This window comes from Aphelocoma coerulescens, chromosome 24 (assembly GCF_041296385.1).
Source record: "Aphelocoma coerulescens isolate FSJ_1873_10779 chromosome 24, UR_Acoe_1.0, whole genome shotgun sequence".
In the NCBI taxonomy this organism is placed as follows: domain Eukaryota; kingdom Metazoa; phylum Chordata; class Aves; order Passeriformes; family Corvidae; genus Aphelocoma; species Aphelocoma coerulescens.
In genome coordinates, this window is record NC_091037.1 from 5,519,596 (window position 1) to 5,544,672 (window position 25,077).

General features: G+C 55.1%; 2 protein-coding genes across 7 annotated transcripts; both read right to left on the bottom strand.

Annotated features, from left to right (window-relative positions):
* Positions 1 to 9,892: 9,892 nt before the first annotated feature.
* Positions 9,893 to 16,425, bottom strand: CHEK1 (checkpoint kinase 1). Its single transcript, XM_068994724.1, has 12 exons — positions 16,296 to 16,425; positions 15,177 to 15,400; positions 15,000 to 15,064; positions 14,836 to 14,905; positions 14,119 to 14,307; positions 13,285 to 13,389; positions 13,106 to 13,201; positions 12,926 to 13,034; positions 12,545 to 12,722; positions 10,849 to 10,980; positions 10,663 to 10,764; positions 9,893 to 10,511 (listed from the first exon to the last, which is right to left on the bottom strand). The coding sequence occupies exons 1-12, from the start codon at positions 16,358 to 16,360 to the stop codon at positions 10,416 to 10,418; spliced, it is 1,431 nt and encodes a 476-aa protein (XP_068850825.1). The 5' UTR covers positions 16,361 to 16,425; the 3' UTR covers positions 9,893 to 10,415.
* Positions 16,426 to 16,576: 151 nt separating this feature from the next.
* STT3A (STT3 oligosaccharyltransferase complex catalytic subunit A) lies at positions 16,577 to 24,891 on the bottom strand. Of its 6 annotated transcripts, XM_068994746.1 has the most exons (19): positions 24,832 to 24,891; positions 23,666 to 23,846; positions 23,421 to 23,546; positions 23,263 to 23,323; positions 22,702 to 22,823; positions 22,378 to 22,523; positions 22,062 to 22,152; positions 21,329 to 21,435; positions 20,780 to 20,944; positions 20,068 to 20,248; positions 19,455 to 19,610; positions 19,162 to 19,253; positions 18,394 to 18,549; positions 18,100 to 18,288; positions 17,909 to 18,025; positions 17,725 to 17,827; positions 17,234 to 17,422; positions 17,005 to 17,120; positions 16,577 to 16,922 (listed from the first exon to the last, which is right to left on the bottom strand). In XM_068994746.1, exons 3-19 carry the CDS (start codon positions 23,506 to 23,508, stop codon positions 16,884 to 16,886), a joined length of 2,118 nt encoding a protein of 705 aa, XP_068850847.1. In that variant the 5' UTR covers positions 23,509 to 23,546; positions 23,666 to 23,846; positions 24,832 to 24,891; the 3' UTR covers positions 16,577 to 16,883. The 6 variants fall into 6 exon arrangements, with proteins under 6 accessions (XP_068850847.1, XP_068850845.1, XP_068850846.1 ...); XM_068994744.1 differs by having other exon boundaries at positions 18,100 to 18,549; positions 23,666 to 23,763; XM_068994745.1 differs by having other exon boundaries at positions 18,100 to 18,549; positions 23,684 to 23,846.
* Positions 24,892 to 25,077: the final 186 nt, after the last annotated feature.

The following is a 25,077-nucleotide window of genomic DNA, read 5'->3' on the forward strand; positions in this document are numbered from 1 at the left end:
TCCCATGTCCCTTGTCCCAGTCCCCATTTCTCTCCAACACCCCAGTGCCCTTCAGCATCCAAGGACCTCCATCGAGGGAAGGTTTGTGGGTCCTTTTTGGGAAGGGGACAGCAGGTGCCAGCCTGGTGCCCCGCACCCTTGGCAGTTCAGGTGGCATTGGGTGGCATCAGCTACTGAATGTGCTGTGCAGCATGGCAGGCAATGTGTGAGTGGGGAATCTCAAGGATTTCCACTCCAGGGGAATGGACCAGGAACAGGGCACAACGGCTGGAGGGGTGTTGGGGTGGAGCACACATGGAAACATCACCTGGGAAGAGAAGATGAAGACAAATAGATGAGAAGAGACAAAATGAAAATGATGAGGATACAGGGGACAAGATGAGACAACAGGAGAGGGAAAGAGGAGGAGGAGGGGAAAAAGAGGAGGAGGAGAAAAAGAGAAGGAGGAAAAGGAGGAAGAGGAGAAGGACTAAAGGATGAGGAGGAATGGAAAATGAAGAGAAGGAAAGGAAGAGGAGGAGAAGTAGAAAAGAGGAGGAAGAGGAGGAGAGATGTTGCCTCTAAAGGAGCCCTAACTCCCCGTGAGCGTTGCCGACCCGTGCATTGGACGGGGGTTTTGTTGGTTTGTTTTACCCCAGTGGAAAGTGGCTTTTTGACCCAAACACACGTTTTCACAGCAAAGGTTTTTTTAGCCCAAAGGCTTCTTTTTCCTTATTAAAAAGAAAATTGGTGAGGTTGGTGGGAAGGGTCACTTCTGTAAAATCTCTTTTTTTCTTACAAAAAGCCCTAGCTAATCTATTTTGGCTTTTTTTTTTTTTCCATCAGAAATGCCTCTGCAGGAGGCTTTGGGAGTGAATCATTCCCAAAATCCCCTGTCCCATGCCGTGCCTGGTCCTGCCCAGCTTTATCATCTCCCCTGCAGCAAACACCCAGTGGCAACAAAAGAAAATAAGAATTATTAAGAAATACTTTTTTACTTTAATTTTTTTTTTTTTTTCTTTCAGGAGACTAGAGGGTGGTTTTGCCTCATTTTCCTGTATTTTGGTCATTTAACTCCGTGGAGCCGCTTTGGCACCTGGTTCAAAAATTGCCTCAGTCTTTAGGAAGGAGCAAAGAACCTCCCTGTGCAGTGATTGTTGGGTTTCCCAGGGCATTGGGGTTATCTCCGAGAAGAACCCAGACTGCTGGGTGGGACAGACCTCCCTGCACCCCTGTAGAGGATTCTGAGGGTGATAAGAGGTTCCGTGGCCTCCACAGCACCTGCCTGCCCCAGGCCCAGCTGGAATGAGCCTTGCTGGAGGCTGCCTCCAACTTGGTCTCCTGGATGGAGGACCTTGGGCCCACAATTCAGGCAGCTTCTCCTCAACCTTCTCTCTGGATGGACCTTGATGTTGCAGGTACCTTATCTCCATCCTTATCTTCCTCCTGGATCCCAGATCAGCATTGTGGGTACCTTATCTCCATCCTTATCTTCCTCCTGGATCCCAGATCAATGTTGTGGATACCTTATCTCCATCCTTATCTTCCTCCTGGATCCCAGATCAGCATTGTGGGTACCTTATCTCCATCCTTATCTTCCTCCTGGATCCCAGATCAGCGCTGTGGGTACCTTATCTCCATCCTTATCTTCCTCCTGGATCCCAGATCAATGTTGTGGATACCTTATCTCCATCCTTATCTTCCTCCTGGATCCCAGATCAGCGCTGTGGGTACCTTGTCTCCATCCTTATCTTCCTCCTGGATCCCAGATCAGCATTGTGGGTACCTTATCTCCATCCTTATCTTCCTCCTGGATCCCAGATCAGCATTGTGGGTACCTTATCTCCATCCTTATCTTCCTCCTGGATCCCAGATCAATGTTGTGGATACCTTATCTCCATCCTTATCTTCCTCCTGGATCCCAGATCAGCGCTGTGGGTACCTTATCTCCATCCCTGTCTCCTGGAGGATCTCAGGCAGGTGCTGCAGGTACCTTCACTCCACCCCTATCTCCTGAAGGATCCACAGGACCTCAGGGCGCTCCTGCAGCCAATCCCCACCTTACCTGAGCTCCCCAAACCCAACCCACAACCTCACCTTGCTGACAGGGCCCGTTCCCGACCCCAGCTGGACCCGGCTCGTGGTGGACACCTCTGGAGGGGCCAAGACCGTGGTGGAGGGAGAACCGGAGACGGGCGGAGGGGATGGAGCGCCTTCAAAATTGACACCATATGGCTGCTCCTTATCCCCGGGCCCAGTAAAAAGGTCTTTCATGCTGGGCCGGTTGCCATAGGAGCAAACACGCAGGAAATATCCCAGATAACTCGAATAGTGGCGAAAACATATGTTTTGGATAAAACCCGGCAGAAAATCGCCCTGTTTAACCCCTCCAAGGCGGTTTTAACCCCTCTGCCACACCTCAGTGCATGCATGCAGTGGGGAAACTGAGGCACACCGGGCCTGGGCTCCTCGTTGCCCGGCAGTGGGAAATCTCCCGGGTTTTTTGCAAGGAAGCGGGATTGCTGTCAGGTTCCCGGTGTCAGCTTGCCTCCTTCTCCTCCTCCTCCTCCCCAGAGCCCCTTATCAAGAGGGATGGCTGCATGCAAGGCCATGTGCAAGCATTTTGCTTTGATTTGCCAAGGAATTTGCTTTGCTTTTGCTTTTTTCTTTTCCCTTTTTTTTTTTTCCCCTCTACTCTTCTTTTTCTCTCTTTTTCCAGCCTCGGCCAAACCTTTCCTTATCGCATCTGGCGAGCAGCGGGCCCCCAGCGCTGCCCTGGCTGCCGGCCAAGCGCGGAGCCGACAGCCAGGCAGCCACAGCACGGCCAGGTTTCCCCCGCCGCGGCGTCCCGTGAGGCTGAGCCTGGAGAAACCGACGGGCCTGGCTCTCAGGAAGGGGAAACTGAGGCACAGAAGGCCTGAAAAAGCTGCTGCAGGTGTTGCTGGTTCCTGTAAAGTGGCTTCGTGCATCCCCCCGTGCTGCAAGTATCCCTGTGTGCCACAAATATCCCTGTGTGCTGAGGACATCCCACTTACCCTGAACATTCCCGAGTGCTGCTAGCATCCCTGAGTGCTGCATCCCTGCATCCCATAAACATCCCTGGGCATTGCCAGTATCCCTGTGTGCTGCATCCCATAAACATCCCTGTGTGCTGCATCCCTGCATCCCACAAACATCCCTGGGCATTGCCAGTATCCCTGTGTGCTGCATCCCATAAACATCCCTGTGTGCTGCATCCCTGCATCCCACAAACATCCCTGGGCATTGCCAGCATCCCAGAGTGCTGGATCCCATAAACATCCCTGAGTGCTGCATCCCTGCATCCCACAAACATCTCTGCACTCTGCAACACTTCCCAGGGCCTTTTTCCAGGAGAGGACATCGCTGCTGAGTCTTCCCAGCACTGCCAGGAGATGGAGCAGCCCATGGAGTCCATCCCAAACCCTGGAGATGGAGCAGCCCCACGGAGTCCATCCCAAACCCTGCACCCCAGAGCAGCCTTGCAGCAGCCCTGTCCCTATGAAAGGCTAAAGGGGAAGCTCTGGGTGCTGGGATGGGGAAAATTTTGGGAGGGGCTGCTCTGGAATGTCATCAGCAGGACTTCAGCAGAGGAGGGATTGCAGCTGTGGGGTGCAGCTGGCACAAACCCAAGGGATCGGGGAGAAAGCCCCAAGGTGAAGGAGCGAGGGGCTGTGGGGCCACAGCTCCGGGGCGATACCCAGCGGGAGCTGCTCCAGCCGACCTGGGATTTCTCCTGGTGCCATCTTGTAAATATTGCTGACGGGAGGAATGTGCAAGCACAGAGGAAAATCCCCTTCCACGCCAGAGCATCGCCTCACAGCCTCCCTCACGGTGGGATCAGAGCCCTCCTGATGATCCTTGTCCTGCCAGTTCTCCTGGGAAATCTTTTTCCATCTTGATTTTGGTGGCATGCACATCCCTAGCAAGGTGCAGCATCCCTGCTTCCCACAGCACCCCTGCCACTGCCACACCCCTGCCACTGTCACACCCCTGCCATTGTCACATCCCTGCCACTGCCACACCCCTGCCACTGTCACACCCCTGCCACTGTCACACCCCTGCCATTGTCACATCCCTGCCACTGCCACACCCCTGCCACTGCCACACCCCTGCCACTGCCACACCCCTGCCACTGTCACATCCCTGCCACTGTCACATCCCTGCCACTGTCTCACCCCTGCCACTGCCACACCCCCGCCACTGTCTCACCCCTGCACTGCTGCAATCCCAAACTCATTTTCCCACTTGTGCTCCTGTTTTTTTGTTTCCCCCCTATTTTTTAATAACCTTTCCCTGCATCTCCCGCCTCCTCTTCCTCCCTCCGAGCTCTGGTTTGGGTTTTGGTGAGGTTTAGCAAAACAAACACGGTCAAACCACCCCCTCCTAATGTGTAAAATCCCTGGAAAAGCCACAACAGCTCTGCAGGGCAGCCGAGGCAAGGCACTGGCAGGCCCCTGAGCTGCTCAGCCAGCCCCACGAGCAGAGCACAGCAGATGAATTTTATTTAATTTTTCTCCTCCTTTTTGATGTATTTTCCAGCAGGATATTCCTTGCACGCAGGTCCCTTTGCCCCAGGGGGTTGTTGCTGGGTGCTGAGCCCGGCGAGATGATGCTAAATCAAGGAGGGATTGAAGTGATGATAAAACTCTCCAGGACGATGGGAAAAATGGCATTTTCCCTGCCTGACCCCCTCACTTGCCTCCCTTCCACGTCCCAAAAATACCAGCAGTGGCCAAATGATGCTCAAAAGCCGCTTTAAAGATTCAGTTCTCTGCTCCCAGTGGGGATTTTCCCCTCCTCCATGATCTGTTTTCACACCTCTCCCACCCCAATGCTCATTTACTCCACGCCCAGAGGTTCCAAAGGAGGAGTCTGGGGGTTGGGGAGCTGACTTTTGGAGGTTTTAGGGTGTTTGGGTGGTTTTTTTTAGGGCATTTGGGGGTTTGAGGGTTCTGCTCTCGATGGTGAGAGCAGCGCTTTCTCCCCACCCTGCCCAAGAATGTTTCTGCTGATATTAAACCCGACCCGGAGGCATTTGGAAGGAGCCGACTTCCTCGCCAAGAAAATGACCTCAGCCTCCTGCTTTGGAGCTTTTTTTTTTTACCTTTTTAAAGCATTTTTCTCCCTCTCCTGCCTGCCAGGCAAGAGGCACTGCTGGGGCCTCGCCCGTGTCCCTGGCACCACTGCCAGGCTGCATCCACGGTGCCGATCCTCCAGTTCAGGGTGACTGTTGTAGGTTTTTAACCTGCAAATTCCAATTTTAAGCCGTAATTTCTAGGTTTTCCCCCACAAAACCCCTCCCTGACACTGACAGGAGGATCCAGGAGCCAAGCCTGCTGCAAAACCCCACCTTGCACCGTCCTCTGGGCATGTGATGACCTCCAAAACTCATTTTCCCAATGAAATAAAACGGGGGAAAAGCCCAGACCAAGAGCTAATGTTGCCCACGATGTTTCTGGAAGGGATTTTTGCAGGAGTTTCCTTAACAGACTCCTCTGCATTTTTGCTTTTATTAATGTGGCGGCATTCCCGAGGCTGCTGCGATGCTTTTGCAAGAGCTAAAACATCTCCTGAGTTAAAAATCCAACAAATCCAGCCCCTCAGGCACCTCCACAGTGGGAAATGCTAAGGAGAGAGGAGGGAAATGCTGGATTTGAGTGTCTTTGGATGGAATTGCTCCAGCTTTAGGGTTTTTTTCTCTAAATGGATATTTCTGTCCTGGAGACACTGAGCTGATGGGGGCAGTTCAGAAAATAAAAATGCTTCTGGAATCCTATTGGATTCCCAGTCCCCAAAAAGCTGATGTTATTGGGAAATTTTCTCATTTGCCCCTAAAAATCAGATGGGAAATGCTTCCACCATTCTTCCCTGCTTGAAGTGGTGCATCCCCATCCTGGAGCTTCAGTGGTATCCCACATCTCCGTCCTGAATCCAGCACCTACCCCCTGCATCCCACTCCTGCAGCCTGGGTGCTGCATTCCATTTCTTCTATCCCAGAGCTGCACCCTCCAACTTTTGCATCCCACATCCATCCCCTGGCTGTCTCCTGCATCCCAAATCCTTCATCTGCACCCTTCATTCCAGATCCTGCACCAGGCATCCCACATCTGTATCCCAAGTTCTGGATCTGTACCCTGTGCCCTGCATTCCGTGCCCTGCACCTGAACCTCTCATTCCACCTCCTGCCCTGTTCATCCCGCTTCTTGCATCCTGCATCCCACATCTACATCCCAAATCCTGCTTCTGCATCCCACATCTACATCCCAAATCCTGCTTCTGCATCCTGATTCTTGCATCCCACATCTACATCCCAAATCCTACTTCTGCATCCTGCATCCCACATCTACATCCCAAATCCTGCTTCTGCATCCTGCATCCCACATCTGCATCCCAAATCCTGCATCGGCACCATATCCTGCATGTGCAGCCTTCATCCCACATCCTCCATCTGCACCTGCATCCTGCCCTCCCCCCCACCTGCACCCTGCACCATCCCTTGTCCTGCGCCTGCACCCCAAACTCTGCCTTTGCATTCCACATCTTCCCACCTCCTGCATCCCACATCTCCATCCCTCATCTCCATCCCGTCTCCCACATCCCCATCCCCATCCCGCTGCCAGGATCCCGAGGGCATCAACAACCCCTGAGCATCCAGCTGGCCTCACCAGGGATCCCCACCCCCCCCAGGGCCCTGGGTCAGTTCAGCCCAGGGTCCTTACTGGGCCATACTGGGCCATACTGGGCTGTGCCCCCTATAGCTGCTGTGTCTCATTGCCACCTCCCCCAGCCACAGAACAAAATCTGAATTGCAACAAAAATCCTTTGTGAGGCTGGATCGGTCCCATCCCACCCTTCCTTCCTGCTGCTCCCTGCTCCCATCCAGGCATTGCTGCGAAGCAGGTGTGATATGGGAGAGCAGCATTCCCAACCTGGCCTGCACAGAGGGGAGTGGGGAGGTTTCCCATCCACAGGGGCTCTGTTCCCCTCCCCGGCACATCTGGCGGGCAGATGTGGCCAAAGGGCCGGGATCTGCCTCCCAGATGGGGGACGAGCTGCAGAATGTCTGTATGGGATTGGACAGCAGTCATTTTTTCCTTGGAAGTCTGCGTTTCCCGGCTCTTTGCACGCACTCTCCATCTCCAGGGGTGCTGCAAAATCCCTGCGCAGAGCTGGGGCTGCGCTGTGGTGCTCTGGTGCTGAAGCATCCCCTGTCCTGCACCTCCATCCCATATCTGCACCCTAAATCCCACTTCTGCATTCTGTGTCCTGCATCCACATCCCATCTCCTGTGTCCTGCATCCTGCCTCTGCACCACAAATCCCTCTTCTGCAACCCATGGCCTGCACGTCCTTCATCTGTGTCTCATATTCCATTTCCCCCATCGCCTGTCCTGTATCCTGCCTCTGCATCCTAAATTCTGCTTCTGTACCCCACGTTCTGTATCTGCATTCCATATTCTGCACCTGCCCTTTCATCCCATGTCCTGGGTCCTGCACCCCACATCTGCAGCCCCTCTCCTCTGTCCTGCATCCGTGTCACATGTTCTGTGTCTGGAAACCTGCACCTGCCTCCTAAATCCTCCATCCTTCATCTGGGAGCCTGTGTCTGCATCCTAAATTCTCTACCTGATTCCTAAATTCCTATTTTTTTTCCTAAATCCTGTGTCTGCATCCTGAATCCTGCATCTCACATCCTAAATGCTTCCACGGTCCCTCTTCTATGCCTTACATCTGGCACCCTGTGTCTGCATCCCAAATCCTGTGTCTCACATCTGCATCCTGAATCCTCCATCCTGTGTTCCACATCTACATCCCAAATCCTCAATCCCCTCATCCTAAATCTTATGCCTTACGCCTCCATCCTAAATCCTTCATCCCGTGTTTATATCCTAAATCCCATGTTCCCATTTACATTCCAAATACTCCATCCTAGATCTGTGTCCTGGCTTCTCCATTCCGTGTCCTGCATCAACATCCTACGTCCCCCACCTGCATCGTAAATCCTCTATCCTGCATTTACATCCCCAGTCCTACGTCCCACATCTGCATTCTAAGTTCTCCATCCTGCATTCTGTATCCACCATCCTAAATCCTATATTCCACACCTCCTTTCTAAGTCCTGCATCCTAAATCCTACATCTACATCCCAAATCCTACGTCCCACATTTGCATCCCACGTTCTCTGTCCTGCATCCTGCACTGACACTAAATCCCGTATCCCCATCTAAGTCCTGCATCCCCCATCCTGCATCTATGTCCTAAATCCTGTGTTCCGTATCTGCATCCTAAACCCTCCATCCTGTACCTACATCTGAAATCCTACATGGAGGTCTCCATGTACCTCCTAAGTCCTCTATCCCACATCTACATCCTAAATCTGCTATCCCACAGTTGCATCCTGGATCCTCCATCCTGTGTCTTGCCTCTTCATCTGAAATCCTACATCCCCATCTGCATCCTAAATGCTCCATCCTGCATCTACATCCTATGTCCCACATCTGCCTCCCAAGTTCTCTGTCCCAGATCCTGGGTCTATGTGCCAAATCCTATGTCCCATATCTACATCCTAAATCTTGTGTTCCATATCTGCATCCTGCAACATGCACTTGTGTCCTAAATCCTACGACTCCATCTGCATCCTGAATCTTCATCCTAAAAGACTAAATCCCAAGTCCCATTTTTGCATCCTAAATTCCCTGTTTCACATCCTGCATCTACATCCTAAATCCTCCACCCTGTATCTACACCCCAAATCCAATGTCCCACGTTTGCATCCCAAATTCTCTGTCCCACAACGAACATCTACATCGTAAACCCTCCATCCCCATCTAGACCCTCCATCTGTGTCCTAAATCCTACATCCCACCCCTGCACCCCGAATCCTCCATCCTGCATCCAGCACCACATCCCAAACTCCTCTCCCGGGATGCTGCGAGGAGGCCGAGGGCCGACAGAACCCCCTGTGCCCGTTGGAGCGCCGTGGATTTGGGATGAGGCGGGGGCAGAAGCCCCCGGCCGCCCGCCCCGGCCGTGCTGTTGGTTTTAGGATTTGCCACGCTCCGGTGCCTCCGAGCGCGCCGGGTCCCCGGCGGGGCCGCACAAAGGGCGCTTTCAGGGCCCCGCTCGGCGCAGCCCCCCTCACCCGGCCACATCGCAACACAAACCTTTTATCCCCCCCCCCCGAGTTTCCCCCACAGACCCCAAAAGCGGAAAATAATCCCCTCTCTACAGAGTTCAAAAAACCCAAAAGAACCCTAAAAATTGGGGTTGAAAATAATTCCCATGGGAATGGAGCAAGGTGCGAGACCGCGGCGGAGCACAAGCGGTGCCCAACCTCCCCTGAAGCATCCTACAGAGAAGAGGATGTGCCCGTGACCCCCCAAAATATCCCGTTTATGGCAGGGAACGGGTGAAAAACTCATTTATCTCGACAGCGAGACCCACTCGTGCAACGAGTTGTGTCCAGCCTCATGCCCCTCCATTCCCGAGGCATTCCCAAAGATTTTCTTTTTTACGCCCTTAGAAATATAAATTCCTGGGGGGAATGAACCAGAAAACGCTGTATTCAGCCTAATTATCCCCCCTGGCCGCAATCTGTGATCTCTGGGACAATTAAAAGCGCTTAATCCCGGCTGAAAAGCAAACAAGGTCGGAGCGCGGCGTCTTCCTGCCTTCCCCTCGCCCGCTGCCGGGGTCTCGCTCCCCAGCTGCAATATAAATATGCAATTAAAAAATCGCCGCTAATTGCTTCACCCGAGGGGGGTTCCCACCAGGCAAACAAAAAAGCCGGGGAAAAAAAAAAAAAAGTAAAAAAATTAAGAAGGGGTAAACAAGTAAAAAGTGCATTTTTTTTGCCCGATAATTAAACACTGATGCAGCTTTAGGGAGAAATTGTGGAGATATCTCAGGGTTTGCACCCTGGGGTGGGTTTTTTTGGGGGGGATGCTCTTTTTTTGGGGGGATGGGGTTAATCCCTGGCTCTCCTCTCTCGCTCCAGCGCTAACAACCCCTGGCAGCTCTCGGGCTCGTTAGTCCTTCCGAAAAGCAATTAGAGAGGTTGGAAAATGAGGGCAGCCGCTGCCCTGAGACAGGGCAGGAATGGGGGGCGGGGGGGTCAGCTCCTAAACCTTGGGGCTGGTTTAGGGCTGCACGGCTCGGCAGAGATCCCACAGTGGGATTCACGCTGGCTGAGCAAAGCCATCAGTAGGTTTCAGAGTGAACATCCCATTGCAACCTGCCCTGTGCAGCACCCAGCCTCGCTCTGCGTCCCCCAGGGCTTTATTGAACCTTCAAAATCTAAAACAGGCGGCTGGACACGTTCACAGCACTTGGGTGCTGCTGCCAGAGCCCAGCCAGGAGGAAGAGGAGGAAGAGGAGGGAGAGGAGAAGGAAGAGGCGGAGGAAGGGTGCGGGGGCTCAGGTGCCGGGCAGCCAGACTTTGTGGGTGCTGACGATGTCGCTGAGCTTGGCCTTGATCTTCAGGAAATGCCTCTTGAACTCCAGGCCGTCGCCCTGTGTGGGGAGAGATGGGGGGGGTTACATCCCCCTGCATCCCTCCATCCCCTGCACCCACCCTGCATGGTCCTGCACCCACTTCACGTGGTCCTTCCCCACCCTGCACCTGCCGTGCAGCCCCCACCACCCACCCTGACCCCCTGCGCACCTTGGAGAGGCGAAAATCCACCAAAATCTTGCTCTCCATCTCCACCAGGTTCACCTTGAAGATGAGTTTGTTGTTCCTCCTGTCCGTGGTCGAGATGGTGACCTGCAGAAAGGGGGGTAGCTCGAATTATTTGCTGATGTAACAGCACAGGGGGTCCCAGCCCCGATTTCACACCCCAGTCCCCACCTGGTTGGTGCAGCTCATCTTCCAGCCGTAGCCCATCTTCTCACACACCTCCTTCAGCGCGCGGTAGGAGCCGTCGGCGTCCAGCTTGGTGAAGAACCGCGTCATCCGCTTCACCAGCCGCTGCCACGGGCTCTGCCGCCCCAAAAAAATGGTCCCAAAGGTCATCAATCCCACCAAAAAGGTCGTAAATCCCACCTAGTTCCAGCCCCGGCTCTGACAAATCCCGGCTTTCGGGGAGGAAATGTTGGAAAGCTGCACCCCCTGATGGCACAAGGCAACAACCGCATCCCGAACACCAGGAATGCTGCACAGCCACGTCCCAAACAGAGCAAGGTTGGCCCCTGGTATCATAAATATGGCAAAAAATGCTCCTTAATGACACGTATATGATGCAAAGTTGCACCCCAAGAGTATAAACAGTGCAACCAAGGACCCTGGTATCGTAAATTGGATGCAGACTTTCCCCCAAATGCTGCAGAGCTGTACCCCGGAACTGGAAAGTTGCATTTTAGTACTCAAAAAAACCTGCAAAATTGCACCCCAAATACCACAGGGCTGCACCCCGAGATGACAAACCTTGCCCAGCTGCACCCCAGTGCTGCCAAGCTGCTTCCTGAGATTGTAAATCAGATGCAAAGCTGCTCCCCAAGCACCACAGAACACAGCACAAAGTGCACCCTGAGGCCATAAATGATGCACGTTTGCACCCCAAATCTTGGTAGGGGGCACCCCGAGATGATAAAACTCACAGCTGTATCCCAGCCTTGTCAAGCTACCCCCTGATATTCCACACACAGCAAAGCTGCTCTTTAATGTGGTATTTATGATGCAAAGTTGCACCCCAATATCTGACGCAGCTGCACCCCAATGCTGTAAATTAGAGTGAAGCTGCCCCTCAAGTCCCTGGCAAAGTGACAAACTGATACGACAAGGATTGCAGATCTGCACCCCCAATCCTGCACCTCACACCCTCAGGTGGTAAATATTCAAGAGCCACGGCCCCAAAAGTTGCTCCCTGGTATTGTAAATATGACAGAAGTTGCTTCTTAATCTCACCTATCTAAGGCAAGGTTGCACCCCAGTAGTATAAAAGGTGCAATGCTGGATCCTGATGTTGTAAATAGGATGAGCAGCTGCCCCCCAAATGCTGCAGAGTTGCACCCCAAGATGATAAACCTCACCCAGCCACACCCCAAACATTGCCAAGTTGCCCCCTGATGTTCAAATATGGCAAAGTTGCTCCTCACTGTCATATCTATGATGCAAAGTTGCACCCCAGTTTATACAATGCAACGCTGGGCGCCAAAAAGGGTTGGAAATCAGATGTGAAGCTGCCCCCAAACACCCCGAGGCCATGGCAAAGTGTCACCCCAATACTAAAAATACTGAAAAGCTGTGCCCCAAATCCTGCACCCAAGCTTGCACCCGAGGCGATAAATAACAAAAAGTTACACCTCTGAGATTGCCAAGCTGCTCCCTGACATTCCCCATCAGGCAAAGCTGCACCCCAAACACCACAGAGCAGCCCCCGACCACTGCAAGGTGCACCCCGACACCATGGACGATGCCGAGCTGCGCCCCAAACACTGCGAGGTGGAATCCCCAGAGGATAAACCTCGCCCGGCCGCATCCCGAACACTGCCAGGCAGCATCCCGATATCCCAAGTGGCGCCAGGTGCCCCCTGCAGCCCCTGACCTGGGAGGAGCCTGGGGTGCCCAGGAGTTGGCTGTTGACCAGCATGTGCTCGGGGCAGGCGGGCTGCGAGAAGCTGAAGCCCTGCACCAGCTGGTCGATGCTTCCAGCGCCGCTTTCCCAAGGCATCCCGCCCGTGCCGGGCTCCGGCTGTGACGTGGAATAGCTTGCCTTGTCCTCCCTGCAAGGCAAGGGAGGACACAAGGGTTAGGAGTGCTGGAGAGAGCCAAATCCACGTGGGAATTGCAGGGGATTTTGCAGGATTTGAGACGATCACAGGGGTTGTGCGGGGTTTCCACCCAACCACCTCCTGGAGGAAATGCCGGGAAAGCCCCGAGGCGTGCAAGGAATTGCAAGCCCGTGTGGAGGGAAGCAGAGGCTCACCCCAGTGCTCCCTTCACCGGTGAGAAGTCTGTATCGGATCGGATGTGCTTGGAGAAGCCTCCAGGGGAGTCGGCGACCCCCCCTGAGGAGAGCCGAGCCCGCTTGGCATCTGCAAAGGGACAGGACACCCAATAACCCCCAAATCCGGGAGCACCAGCACGTCCCCCTGCGGCCCCTTACCCTTTTTGAGGGGTCTGCTGTACCACCGGTCCTTCTGGATGTCGGGAATGGTGATCCTCGCCGTGGGGCTCTCCGTGAGGATCTTGTGCAGCAGCGCTGGGGGAGGCGAGGGGGTGGAATACAATATGGAGTGTGTATTTGTGTGTTTATAAATATTTAGGGAGCTGCGGGGTGCTCACCCAAGGGAGCCGAATCGATCTTCTTCCAAGGTGGGAGGTAGGTTTTCCTCTCCTTCCAGTCGCTGTACTCCTGGCAGCTGTCGCTGGGCTGGTCCCAGGGCAGCTCTGCAGGGAGACCCCGCTGCCGTCACCCCGCGGTGCCACGACCCCCGGGCACACACGTGGCACTGCAGGGATGAGGTGTGCCAGGTGTCCCTGCCCTGCCACGGATCCTGTGTGCTCCCTACGCATCCCACACCTCCCTGTGCATCTCATGTTCTCTCGCACACGTTCCATACCTCTCTATGCATCCCAAGCTTCCCCTGTGCATCCCATACTCCCCCTGGGCCTCTCATACATCCCCCTTAAGCATCACGTACGTTCCTCTTCTGCAGCCCTCTGTGCCTTCCGTACATCCCTACAGATATTCCAAACACTCCGTGCACTTCACGTGTCCCTTATGGATCCCACGCCTTCCACCTCTGGGCTTCACACATCCCTCCCCCTGTGCACTCCATACATCCCTCCCACCTCACATGTGCTCCCTCCCCATCCCATACATCCCTCGGTGCACTCCACGCGCTCCCCCTCGTACATTTCATCCCTGCACCCCTCCTGCATCCCACGTGTACCCCCCTCCTCATTCCATACCCCTCCCCTTCGCATTCCACACTACACCCTCTGCACTCCACACAGACACCCCTGTACACCCCTATACATTCCATAAACGTCCTTTGCACCCCTCCCGCGTTTCCCCCACGTCACACGCGTTCCACCAACTCCTAGAGGCCTTCCCTCACTCTGCCGGCCGTGTGTCACCCCCCGTGAGTTCCATACATCCCAAAAATCCCCCACCTCCGGCCAGCATGGCTGTCAGCACCACACCACAGGCCCAGACGTCGACGGGCTCGGCGCGGAATTCCGGGCGCCGCAGCAGCTCCGGGGCCACGTAGGGCAGGGTCCCGCACATTTTGTTCAGCAGCCGCTCCCGCCCGTTGTGCCGGAACACCGTGGCCAGGCCGAAATCCGAGATCTTCAGGTTGTCTGGGCCCAAGCGAAAGCCAAAAGCCAAATTAAAAATGCAAGTCAAGAAGTTGAAATTACCCCGCACCCAGCTAAATTAACGTAAAGCGCAAATTGAAATTTAAGTAGAGAGCGTAAAAATCTTAATTGTAAATTCAGACTTAAAATTTCTAAATAAAAATTTGAACTGAAAGTAAGTTTAAGATAAAAATTCAAGTCAGGATTTTAAAGTCCTAAGTTTAAAAGTCGAACTTGAAATTCGAATTAAAATACAAATCAAATTAAAAGAAAAAATCAAATTAAAGTGAAAAATTCAAATTCAAATAAAAGCTTAAATTAAGAAATGAAGCTAAAATATTTTAAAAACTTTAAACTAAAAATGCACGGCAAAATTTAAATTCAGAATAAAATTAACCCCCTAAATTAAAAATCCAAACGCAAAATGAGAGCATCCAAATTAAAACTTCAAACTAAACATTCAAATAAAAAAAATACAAATGAAAAAAACGATAACTTAATGAGGGTCGGAGAGGGACACGCCTGCCCCACCTCGCTCGTCCAGCAGCAGGTTCTCGGGCTTCAGGTCGCGGTGGGTGATGCCGATGCTGTGCAGGTACACCTGGGGATGAGGGGAAGGGTCAGTGCCATGCAGGAATCGCCACCGGCACCAGCGGCATCGCCACCTCCAGCGCTGCCGGTGATCCATCACTCACCACCCCGGCGATCAGCTGCTGGAAGAACCGCTGCGCCTCCGGCTCTGGCATCCCGACATCCGGCTCTGCACGTGGTGAAGAAGAAGAAGAAGGGGAAGAGCAACCTTCAGCCGTGTGGGGATGACAATTTAGGGTTGCCCCATTGCCCCGAAACGCCCCGGTATCCCCGTGCCGCACCGATGCGGTCGAAGAGCTCTCCGCCGCGGCAGTACTCCAGGAACAGGTACTGCGTGGCCCCCTCCCGCCGGTGTCCGTAGAACCGGACGACGTTCTCGTGGCTCAGCATCTTGTTGATGCAGATTTCCTTCTTGATGTTCTCCGGACACTCGGCCGCGCGCTTCATGTCCACGATTTTCACGGCCACGGCCTCCTCGGTGCGGCGGTTCACGGCCAGCTGCACCCTGCGGTGGGCAGAGGTCAGTGGGGGCACCGTGGGCACGGAGCAGGTGGGGAAGGGGCAGGGAATGCTTCCCCCAGAGACAGGCAGCAGGCAGGGGAGGGGCAGAAAAGGCTGCCTCTGGAGGCAAGGAACGGGCAGGGAATGGGCAGGGAATGGGCAGGGAATGGGCAGAAATGGACAGGGAATGGGCAGGGAACGGGCAGGGAACGGGCAAGGAATGGGCAGGGAATGGACAGGGAATGGGCGGGAATGGGCAGGGAACGGGCAGGGAACGGGCAAGGAATGGGCAGAAATGGACAGGGAATGGGCAGGGAATGGGCAGGGAACGGGCAGGGAACAGGCAGGGAACGGGCAAGGAACGGGCAGGGAACGGGCAGGGAATGGGCAGAAATGGACAGGGAATGGGCAGGGAACGGGCAGGGAACGGGCAAGGAATGGGCAGGGAATGGGCAGGGAATGGGCAGGGAATGGGCAGAAATGCCGCCCCTGGAGACAGGGAACGGGCAGGGAGGGCAGGCAAAGGCAGGCGCACGATGGGCACAGAGCGGGGGCACAGCGGCGTGCAAGGGGATGCGACGGGCGAGCAGGGGGCGCGTACGGGCAAGCAATGGCCGTGCATCAGGGGCACACACGGGGCACGTGATGGGCAAGCAGCGGGCACACAGGGGGCAGGCAAAGACCGTAGAGTGGGCGAACAGTGGGCGTGTGATGGGCGAGCAGGGCGTATTGGGCAAGCTGTGGGCACACACAGGGACAAGCGGCGGGCGTGCAAGTGACACACGCGGGGGCCGGGGGGGGACAGCGGCCGCGCAAGGGGCAGGGCAGGGGCGTGCAAGGGGCGGACCCGGCCGGCAGCAACCCCGTCCGACCCGCCCCCCCGGCCCCGCCGCACTCACTCCCCGTAGGCTCCTTCGCCCAGCGTCTGCACCAGGTCCCAGTCCTCCACGAAGGGCACCGCCATCCCCGGCCCCGGGCCCGCTCCGGGCCGCGATCCCGCCCCCGGTCCCGGTCCGGCCACGCCGCCCTTTCCCGCCAGAGCCGCGAGCCCCGCCCCGCCCTGCGCGCGCACTGCCCCGGCCCCGCCCCCGCCCGGCCCCGCCCACCAGGCCCCGCCCCCGGCCCGCCCCCATTTCCATTCCAATCGATTAAAAGCAGCCAAACGGCCCCAACGTCCCTCTGAGAGAGAATTCCGGGAGAAAAACCCCACCAAATTTATTTGTATTTATTTGTATTCTTCACAATTCCTGGTCAATCAGCCCCGGTGAGAGCCGCGGCTCCTGATTTGGCGACGGCTCTGTGTGTATACAAAAATCACTCCCGGCAGGATGGGGCGGGCAGGGTCCTCCCACCGCTGCCTGCGCTTACAAACGGTATAAAACAAACCCGAAACAGCCCCCCTCGAAACCCCACCAAACCCCCAAATCTCTGCTGCACAGGCCAAGGCTGGGTCAGTGCGGTGTCCGGCGCGGCCGGCGCCGGCTCCTCTACGTCCTCGACAACCCACGGTTGTCCAAATCTTTCACCTAGGCCGTAAAAGAAGAATTAGGCAGAATTCCATGTTTTTTTTCCCAAACTGGGGGGTGTGGGGTCGTTCTGGTGCCATACCTTGTATATTCGGACCAGCCAGTGCTCTGTGGTGTACGCCTCCTCCAGCACGTCCAGCTCAAAGTCCTTGTTGCCGATTTCGGCGTTCCTCACCCGGTCGTAGCCTGGCGGTCGCTCTAGGAGAGGGCAAAGGACAGGCAGCGCTGCTGCATCGTGCCCCAGAGATGCCAGGGCGTGGTGGAGCCCCCCAAAAGCGGTGTCAGGCCCCGGGGGTGACTCAGGGACTCACTGGCCTCGGTGTAGACCTGGCCGAAGCGGTAGTAGCACATCTTGTACATGAGGCAGTTGAGCAGCACCGGGGAGCCCTCGCGGTCGACTCGGAACTCGCCGGTGGGGGTGTAGTAGTCGTGCTCCTTGATGTGGCGCCCCGTGTCCGTGCTGCCCCCGATCCGCACCATCCACAGGAACTTGTTGATGTCTGCAAGGCAGAGAGTTGGGGGGCAAAGAAAGAGGGCTTGAGTTGATCTGGGGGTCCAAGAGCAAAGGGTTGAATTGGGGTGAAAGAACAAGAAGTCGGGACAAAAGAATGAGGAGTCAAGTCGAGCTGGGGGGCCAGGAGGGAGAGTTGAGGTGATGTGGGGGGGCCAAAAGCAAAGCTGAGTTGAGGGAGAGCTACAAAGGCACACGCAGCTCCGGACAGGAGCATTCCGGCACCGTTTTCACTCCGCAGCCCCAGCTGCAGGTGGGACCGGTGTGACCCGGCTCCCAGCGGGACCTTACCATCGGATGAGTACCCGGTGAGGCCGCCAAAGATGACCAGCACGTAGCTGACGTCCAGCTCCCTCATGATCTCGTAGGCTTTCTCCTCGGTCGATGCCATGGCCTGGGGCAGACGTGGTGTCAGCCAGTGCTGACACGGTGCCCAGAAAGGCTGGCCAAGGCAGCGGGGGAGGGAAGGACGCACCTGGCCGACGCGGGAGATGTGCGTGTTGTTCCAGGTGTTGTTGTCCACTAGGATGGTGCGGTTGGCCATGGCAGTGATCTGGTACCCGTAGTCCCACCAGGACATCACCTTGGCATCCTGCCCCAAACACCGGCCGTGCATCAGCGCCTCAGTGGGCAAGGCTGGGTGCCCAAGGCCCCAACCCCCCGTACCTCCGGCGTGTTGTGCCGCAGCCAGTAATAAGCTTCTCGGAAGTCATCGAAGATGATCCTGCTGCCATCCCCGCCACGGGCAGACAGAACGATGGAGGGGGAGGAATAGGCCTCGCTGGTCACCCAGGTGGAGTGGAAGGTGTAGGTGATCAGGAAGAACGCCATGACCAGGATCATGCCGCTGGCAACCTGTGGGGACAACCCAGGGTCTGAGCACTGGAGGGATGGGGCCGCCAGCCTCCCGCACTCAGCCCACCAGGACCAGGCATCTTCCCGAGCCGGCTCGGTGCTCACCTCATTTTTGATGGGGTAGGTGGAGTCCTGCTGCTTTTTGCTCTTCTTGTCTGGCCGGCTGATATCCAGGTTCTTCATGTAGGTGGACAACACCTGAGAGACGCCGATACCGGACAGGATGCACATCACCGGAGCCAGCACCAGCATGAGACGCACCTATGGCAACAGCAGAACTGTCGGAGAAGGAATCCAGCAGAGAAGAGGGAGTTTCATGCCATTCCTAATCCAGCACCTCAAAATCAGTGGATATGTGAGCCTTGGAATAAACCCGGGGCTGATTTTTTTAGTGGGGAGCTGCCACCATCTCAGACACCCCCGAGGGAAATTCCCTGAGGTGCTCAAAACTGGCCCATGTGGGAAACTGAGGTCACTTCAGCAACCTTCGGTGGAGACAAGGATTAGTAGCTGCCTCCACACCAGAACTCAACCATGTTTAGTGTTCAGGGTGCCACAGGAGGAGTGGGAATGGGCTCATCAGCAGCTGTTTGTCACCAGCCCCTGCTTGAAAACCCAGAGAATTTGTTTGGGATTGCACTGAGAGCTCGGCTCTGGGAGATGTGGAACAGTGACCAGGCAGTGCTGACCGCAGGGACATGAGTAACACCCAAACCAGTGAGTTTTGCAACTTCACCTTCCCTCACTGCAGAGAGGGGTGAAAAACCCCACACTGACGGAAGGGAGAAAAGCCCTCAGGGTGAAAGAATCACCACTAAGTTCAGAAAAACAAATTAAATTGTTATGAGCACTTGGTAGCAGTGCAGCCCTCACCATGACAGCCGAGAAGTACATGCTGGTCACTCCGTACATGATGATGAAGATACGAGCGTCCGAGAGGTTGCTGAAGCAGTAGTAGAGACCAACTGAGAGAAAAAGGGGTCAGGTTCAGCTCAGAGATGAAATAAAACCAGGCACTGAGGGATACAGAGGGACACAGAGGGACACAGAGGGACACAGAGGGACACAGAGGGACACAGAGGGACACAGCACTCCCTGGCAGGCTCAGCACAGCCAGAAGAGGCAGGAAAACCCTCTGGTGACAAACTCAGGGTCTGGCAACTCACCTGGGAACATGAAAACAAGGAGCTGCAGGTCAAAGTAGTAGGAGGACCAAGTGGTGGGCTGGTGCTCAGAGACGGAGGCGATGATGGGGATGTTGTTCTTGGCGTAGGAAGGGTCCAGCAGGGAATAGAAACGCCCCGTCCATGGGGAGATTTTCCCTAGGAAAGGGGAAAAAAATCCTCTTTGATCCAGCAGAGTAATAGGCAATGCTGACATGCACTCTGCCAAGGAAGCACGTGTGAGGCTGAATGAGACCTCGTTTAGAATCTCTGTTACTCAAACCTGCCGTTTTGGGAAGGAAGTACAATGCACTTTCACCCTAAAAAACTCCTCCCTGCCCAACCTCTATTTTTAGCATCTCTTCGCTACTACAGAGCAACAATCAGTATCTGCAGCACCAGCCTGATGCCCCCAGAGTCTCTGACCCTGCTATCTTACAGCTGCTGCTTAAATACTCCTTGCTAATGTACAAATTCAGGCCAGTCCCAACCTCCCCCTTCAAGGGGACTCACAAGCACTGCACAGTAACACAGAGTTAGGATGGACAAATTCCGTGCCTTTGGGAGTGAGGAAAGAGGGTGAAACACCCTTGTAATGGCCGCAGCCTTGGGCTACCTGTGAGCATCAGCACGGCGCCGACGGTGAGGAGGACGAAGCCCACCAGAGAAATGACGCTCCTGAAGAGGATTTCGAACTGCTGGGGGTTCAGCTTGCTCCGGAGGTAGTCCACGAAGGCGTGGATCTGGCACAAGCCGAAGACTCCAAGGGCAGCCATGTGCTCCGAGGAGAGGACAGGCTGGGAGTGCAGCAGAGCACGGTCAGATACGGAACCGAACAAGAGCCGTTACCAGCTTTGTTTCCAAATCACTTCTCAGCACAACCTCTCCCAGTCATGGGGAAATGTTCCAATGTTCCCTCCCTGTGATTGGCACAGCTGGCACGAGTCCTTTTCCTACATCCGCTTTGATTCTGATAAGAATCCATGTGGAAAATTAACCGGATTCTCTTGCAAACACGAGCCAGGCAAGCCTGTTTCCTGCCATACCAAGATGCACATGGCACGAGAGTTTCCTTCACCAAAACCAAAGATATTTTTATGAAAGACAACCAGTGCTGAGAAGGTTATTAGGAGCTTTGAAAGTCATCCAGCACCTCCAAAGGCTCATTTTGCCAAAGGTGGCAAGGAATCAGCATAACAGGAGCTGGAACAAGGAGTCGGCACCCACTTACAACCTCAGTGATGAAGGCAAGAAGGAAAACCAGGTGCCAGCATGCTGCTGTTCTGTTACAACCCATCCCCGAGTCTGCAAACCCTCCTGGTGCCCACCTGGAAGCCAACAAAGGAGATCTGCATGGAGAGGATGGTTCCCAAGCAGTAGACTGTGCAATAGGCTACGTAGATCCTGTGGGAGAAGCGCCCGGTGAGCATCAGCACCAGGACATGCAAGGGGATGAGGTTGATCAGGAAGACGTAGCCGCCCCACGAGGAGACCTGCCAGGACACAAAGCAGACACACACCCACAAGTTCCAGGACTGAACAGCTGCACAGCTGAGGTGAAACACAGAAGTCTGGCTTTCCTGGGATGGCAGGCAGGATTTTCACCTGGTAGCAATACCAGCTGGGATCTGCTCTATCCTAGGGCATCCTGTACATCCCAGCTGCCAGAAATACGGATTTTTCAACACTATTAAGAAAACTTCACATAAAACCCACTAGTTTTGGGAAGAAAGGACCCATTCCAAATCCACCTCCACAGAGGTTCTAGCTCTCTGGACACACGGACTCAGGAACAGCACGCCACGGATTCCTGGTGAGCGTATCCAGAGGGATCTCAGAGTCAGGTTTAGCCCAGAGCTGGAAGAAGGGACACTCACCATGTAGAAATAGGCGAGGGCACACATGGCTGCCCAATAGATGGAGCCAGTTTTGACGGCCTTGATCCACATGTAGTAGGTCAGGAGCATGCAGAATATGGCAATACCTGTGGAAGGACCCGGAGCTGTTAATGTCACCCCTGGGGCATGGCAGAGCACTCAAGCCATTAGAGGTAGATTTGTAAATGCTTGTGCTGCTCCATCACACGAAGAGCCAGGCCTGGGAAAAGCGTTTGATATCTGGTTTCTAGACTGAAACTCTGTGGGGTTTGTGTCTAACAGCTCACGTGGCTTCTTCCAGCCACGCCGGCTGGAAGAACTCCTACACAGTCCCCAAAATCCCAGCTACAGCAAAGGAACCTGGATCCTCCTCTGCCCCAGGCACTGACAGCGAGAGGACTGCCTTTGCCAGTCCCAACGTCATGGCTGGAACAGGGATAAAAACACAGAGGAACCACACAGTAGCTCCAGTTCCAGGCGGAGTTTGGGGAGGTAACAAAACCCTTTTTGACTGGCAAACAAGGATACTGGGATGAACTCACTGCCAGAGTTGGGAAACACTCCCTCTACTCCACGGCATGGCCAAGAACTGCCTCTGATCTCTGATCAGTCAGGTTTATACTGCACAAACCCAACAGGGATCACCAGGAAAGGACAGGGCCTCTGTTGTGCCCTGCAGCATCTTCCAGCACCCAACAGTCCTTAAAGGTTTCCCTGAGGGTCACAAACTCACCTTCATTATCGTAGGAGCCAGCGACGGATCGAGAGATGTATCCAGGCACAACAGCAATCATGGCGGCAGCAAGGAGCCCTGCCCCTGCATCCTGGGAAAAACAGTGGGATTTAGGAGTTTTATTACTCAAAGGAATAAAAACTGAGCGTGGAAACAAAGTTTTCAAACAGATCTCCCACTTCCCAGAAGGTTGGGGTTTTGAGGAGTGTGGCAGTCACCTCCAAAGCTCTGACCCAGCTGCTCTCCCAAGTGGCAAAGAGCTCCTGCTCCTCTGGAAAGCCAAAGCCTGTGGGGCACAGCCCGATGGCCCCCGTACCTTGAGCTCTTTGGTGAGGTGGTAAGTCACGATGGTGGTGAAGGAGGAGAAGAGGGGAGCCAGGAACACGCAGACGTTACGGATGTCGATGGTGATGTGGAAGAAGTGCAGCACGTGGTAAATCGCTGCTGATGTGATCATCAGGCCTGGGGATGGAAGTGACACCGCTAGCAGGGTGCTCCAAAGACTCACCAGGAAGGAGCTGCTGCCCAGGATGCATCCCCGAGCTGCCCTCTGTTCCAGCTGGCACTCATGGATGCACTCTCCACCCCTCTCCCAATTCTCCCCTGCACCAGGTGCATTTCAGCTTGGCAAAAGCTTCACCTGGGTAAATGGTCCCCCCAATGATCCTGCCCAGGGGGTACCATGCTCGGTCGTCAAACCAGTTGTGGAATTTGTAGAACCCCTCCTCAGCCAGGAAGCGGGTGGTGCGGTAGTTGAAATACCTGCAAGGGTGACAGGGTGTGACAGCACCGTGAGGGCTCATCCCGTGAGTTCCACGCACAGGGAACTGGCCCAGATTCCCTCAACTGCCCCAAACCCCAGCTGCAAAGGTTCATTCCTCCTCCCAACGGGGTTAATAGTGCATTTACAAAGTCTCCTTTGGGACTGATTTAATCAGCAACAAACTTGGGACATCACAAATTGTGCCAGGAGCTCGCTCCTGCTGTGCCCAGGTCAGGAATAACCTCCCATCAGAAAAGCAATGGCAGGTAATTCTTGGATCTGGGTTGCAGGAAGAGCTCTGGGTACCAAGTGAAAACCAAGCTGTACTAAAAGGTGCCCTCCAAATCCCACATCCTCAATGGGGATTAACTTGAGCCTGAATTCTGTGTGCTCCAGAAGAGGAAAAGCCCAACGGGGAAAGGAGAAGATGACACTTACGGGTCAAACTCATGGATGACACTTTCAAATCTTAAGACGGAAAAAAGTCTCGTGGAGAAAGCTGCAAACACAGAGAAGGGGCAGAGTGAACACACAGAGCTCACGAGTCACCCTGGGTTTTCCTGCACCAGGAGCCATCCCTGAGGACACAGACTTACACAGGACAGCTGCCATGGACAGGATGAGGAGCTTGAGCAGTGTGTCCTGCTTCTCATAGGAGAGCCGGAGAAACCCCAGCTTGGTCATTTTCACATCAAATGCAGGGCCTGAGGATCCTTGAACACCTGGACACAATCGGGAAGGTATCAAAGAGCAACTCAGACCACGTCGTCTTTAAAGGCTTCATGAGCCTTTAGACTTTAAATCCCCCACTCTGGCCCAGCCTTCCCCCCAAACCCCTCACCTCCTGTCCTGACCTGAGCTGTCACTCCAAATCCTGGCTGGTTTTCCTTCCTTTACAGAGCCCAGAACTTCTCTGGGGCAGAGGACGCTCCTGTTTCTCTGTGCACAGAACAAAACCTCAGTGTAAACTTGAGCAAAACCTCTGCCTTCCCTCTGGATGCTCTCTGGAGTTTAACCATCACCTGCAAGCAATGCACAAAAAATATAACCCATGGAGAATGCAAGAAATGGATGCTTTTTCTCACACATAGGAGGTCTGAACAGCTCCTGGTTACTCCCACTTTGAATTACTTATGTCAAAAATATATATCCCAGTAGTTTATTACTGCAGACCAGGACAGTAAATCAGTTTTCCCCACATCAGACGTGACCGTTTAATTCAACCTCACCAGGGGGAGGAAAAGCCACAGAAATTCTGGGGTTGCACACCAAGGAAGTGAAACTCTTACTGGAGAATCACAGCTTTAATATCTTTCTACCTTGAAAACATTCAGATTTCTTCAAATCATTTCTTGCCCAATCCATCAGGAAAACCCCTCCCGCTGCTCCGGGCGGGTTCAGTCCCAGCACGGGTGGGTAAATGTGCAGCTCTGATCTCTGAGCTACATCAGGGACGATGCCTTGGGACAGGCTGAGACTTAAAACCCAAACAATCCTGGCCTAAAAAAGCCTTCCTGTGCCCAAAAAAGCGATTCCGACTGGCACACACTGGGCACTGCCTGCTACAGAAATACCGCGAGGTGGTTGTTTCCCGGATCCCCTGCGATAATGGAGCACAGTGCAGACGCCTCTGGGCACGAGTGGCTCTGCCGGGGGGTGCTCCGGGGCCCCAGCGCCCTCGGGGGGGATCCCCCACCACCCCCCAGGGGCTCTCAGTGACACAGAGCGCTCCCGACACCCCGTGCTGCCCGCCACGCCCCGCGGACACCCCCAGCCTCCAGCCCTTGGGACCCCTCAACCCCCCGGGCTCCCTCTCCCCACACGCCGGGGCACCCTCCAAGGCCCGGGCACCCCATGACCCCTCAGCTCCCTCACTCCGCAGACCCCGCACCCCACATACCCGGGCAGCCCCCAACCCGGGTACCGCGCCGCCCCCAGGCCCGAAGACCCGAAGACCCCCAGACCCCTCAGCCCCGGCCGGGTCCCGGTGCCGGTGCCGTCCCTCACCGCGGCCCCGCCGCCCCGTCCATCCGCCCCGCGCAGCCGCCCTGCCGCGGCCGCCGCCAGCCCGCGCCCCGCCCCCGCCCGCTTCCCATTGGCTCTCCCCCGCGCCACTCCAGCTGCGCCCGCGCTCATTGGCCGGAGCGCTGAACTCTTCGTCGGCTGCGGGGCGGTGCCTGCGGCGCACGGCGCCTCCCGATTGGCGGAGCGGGAAGTGGGCGGAGCCTCTGGGGAACGAGCCGTGACGTGTCC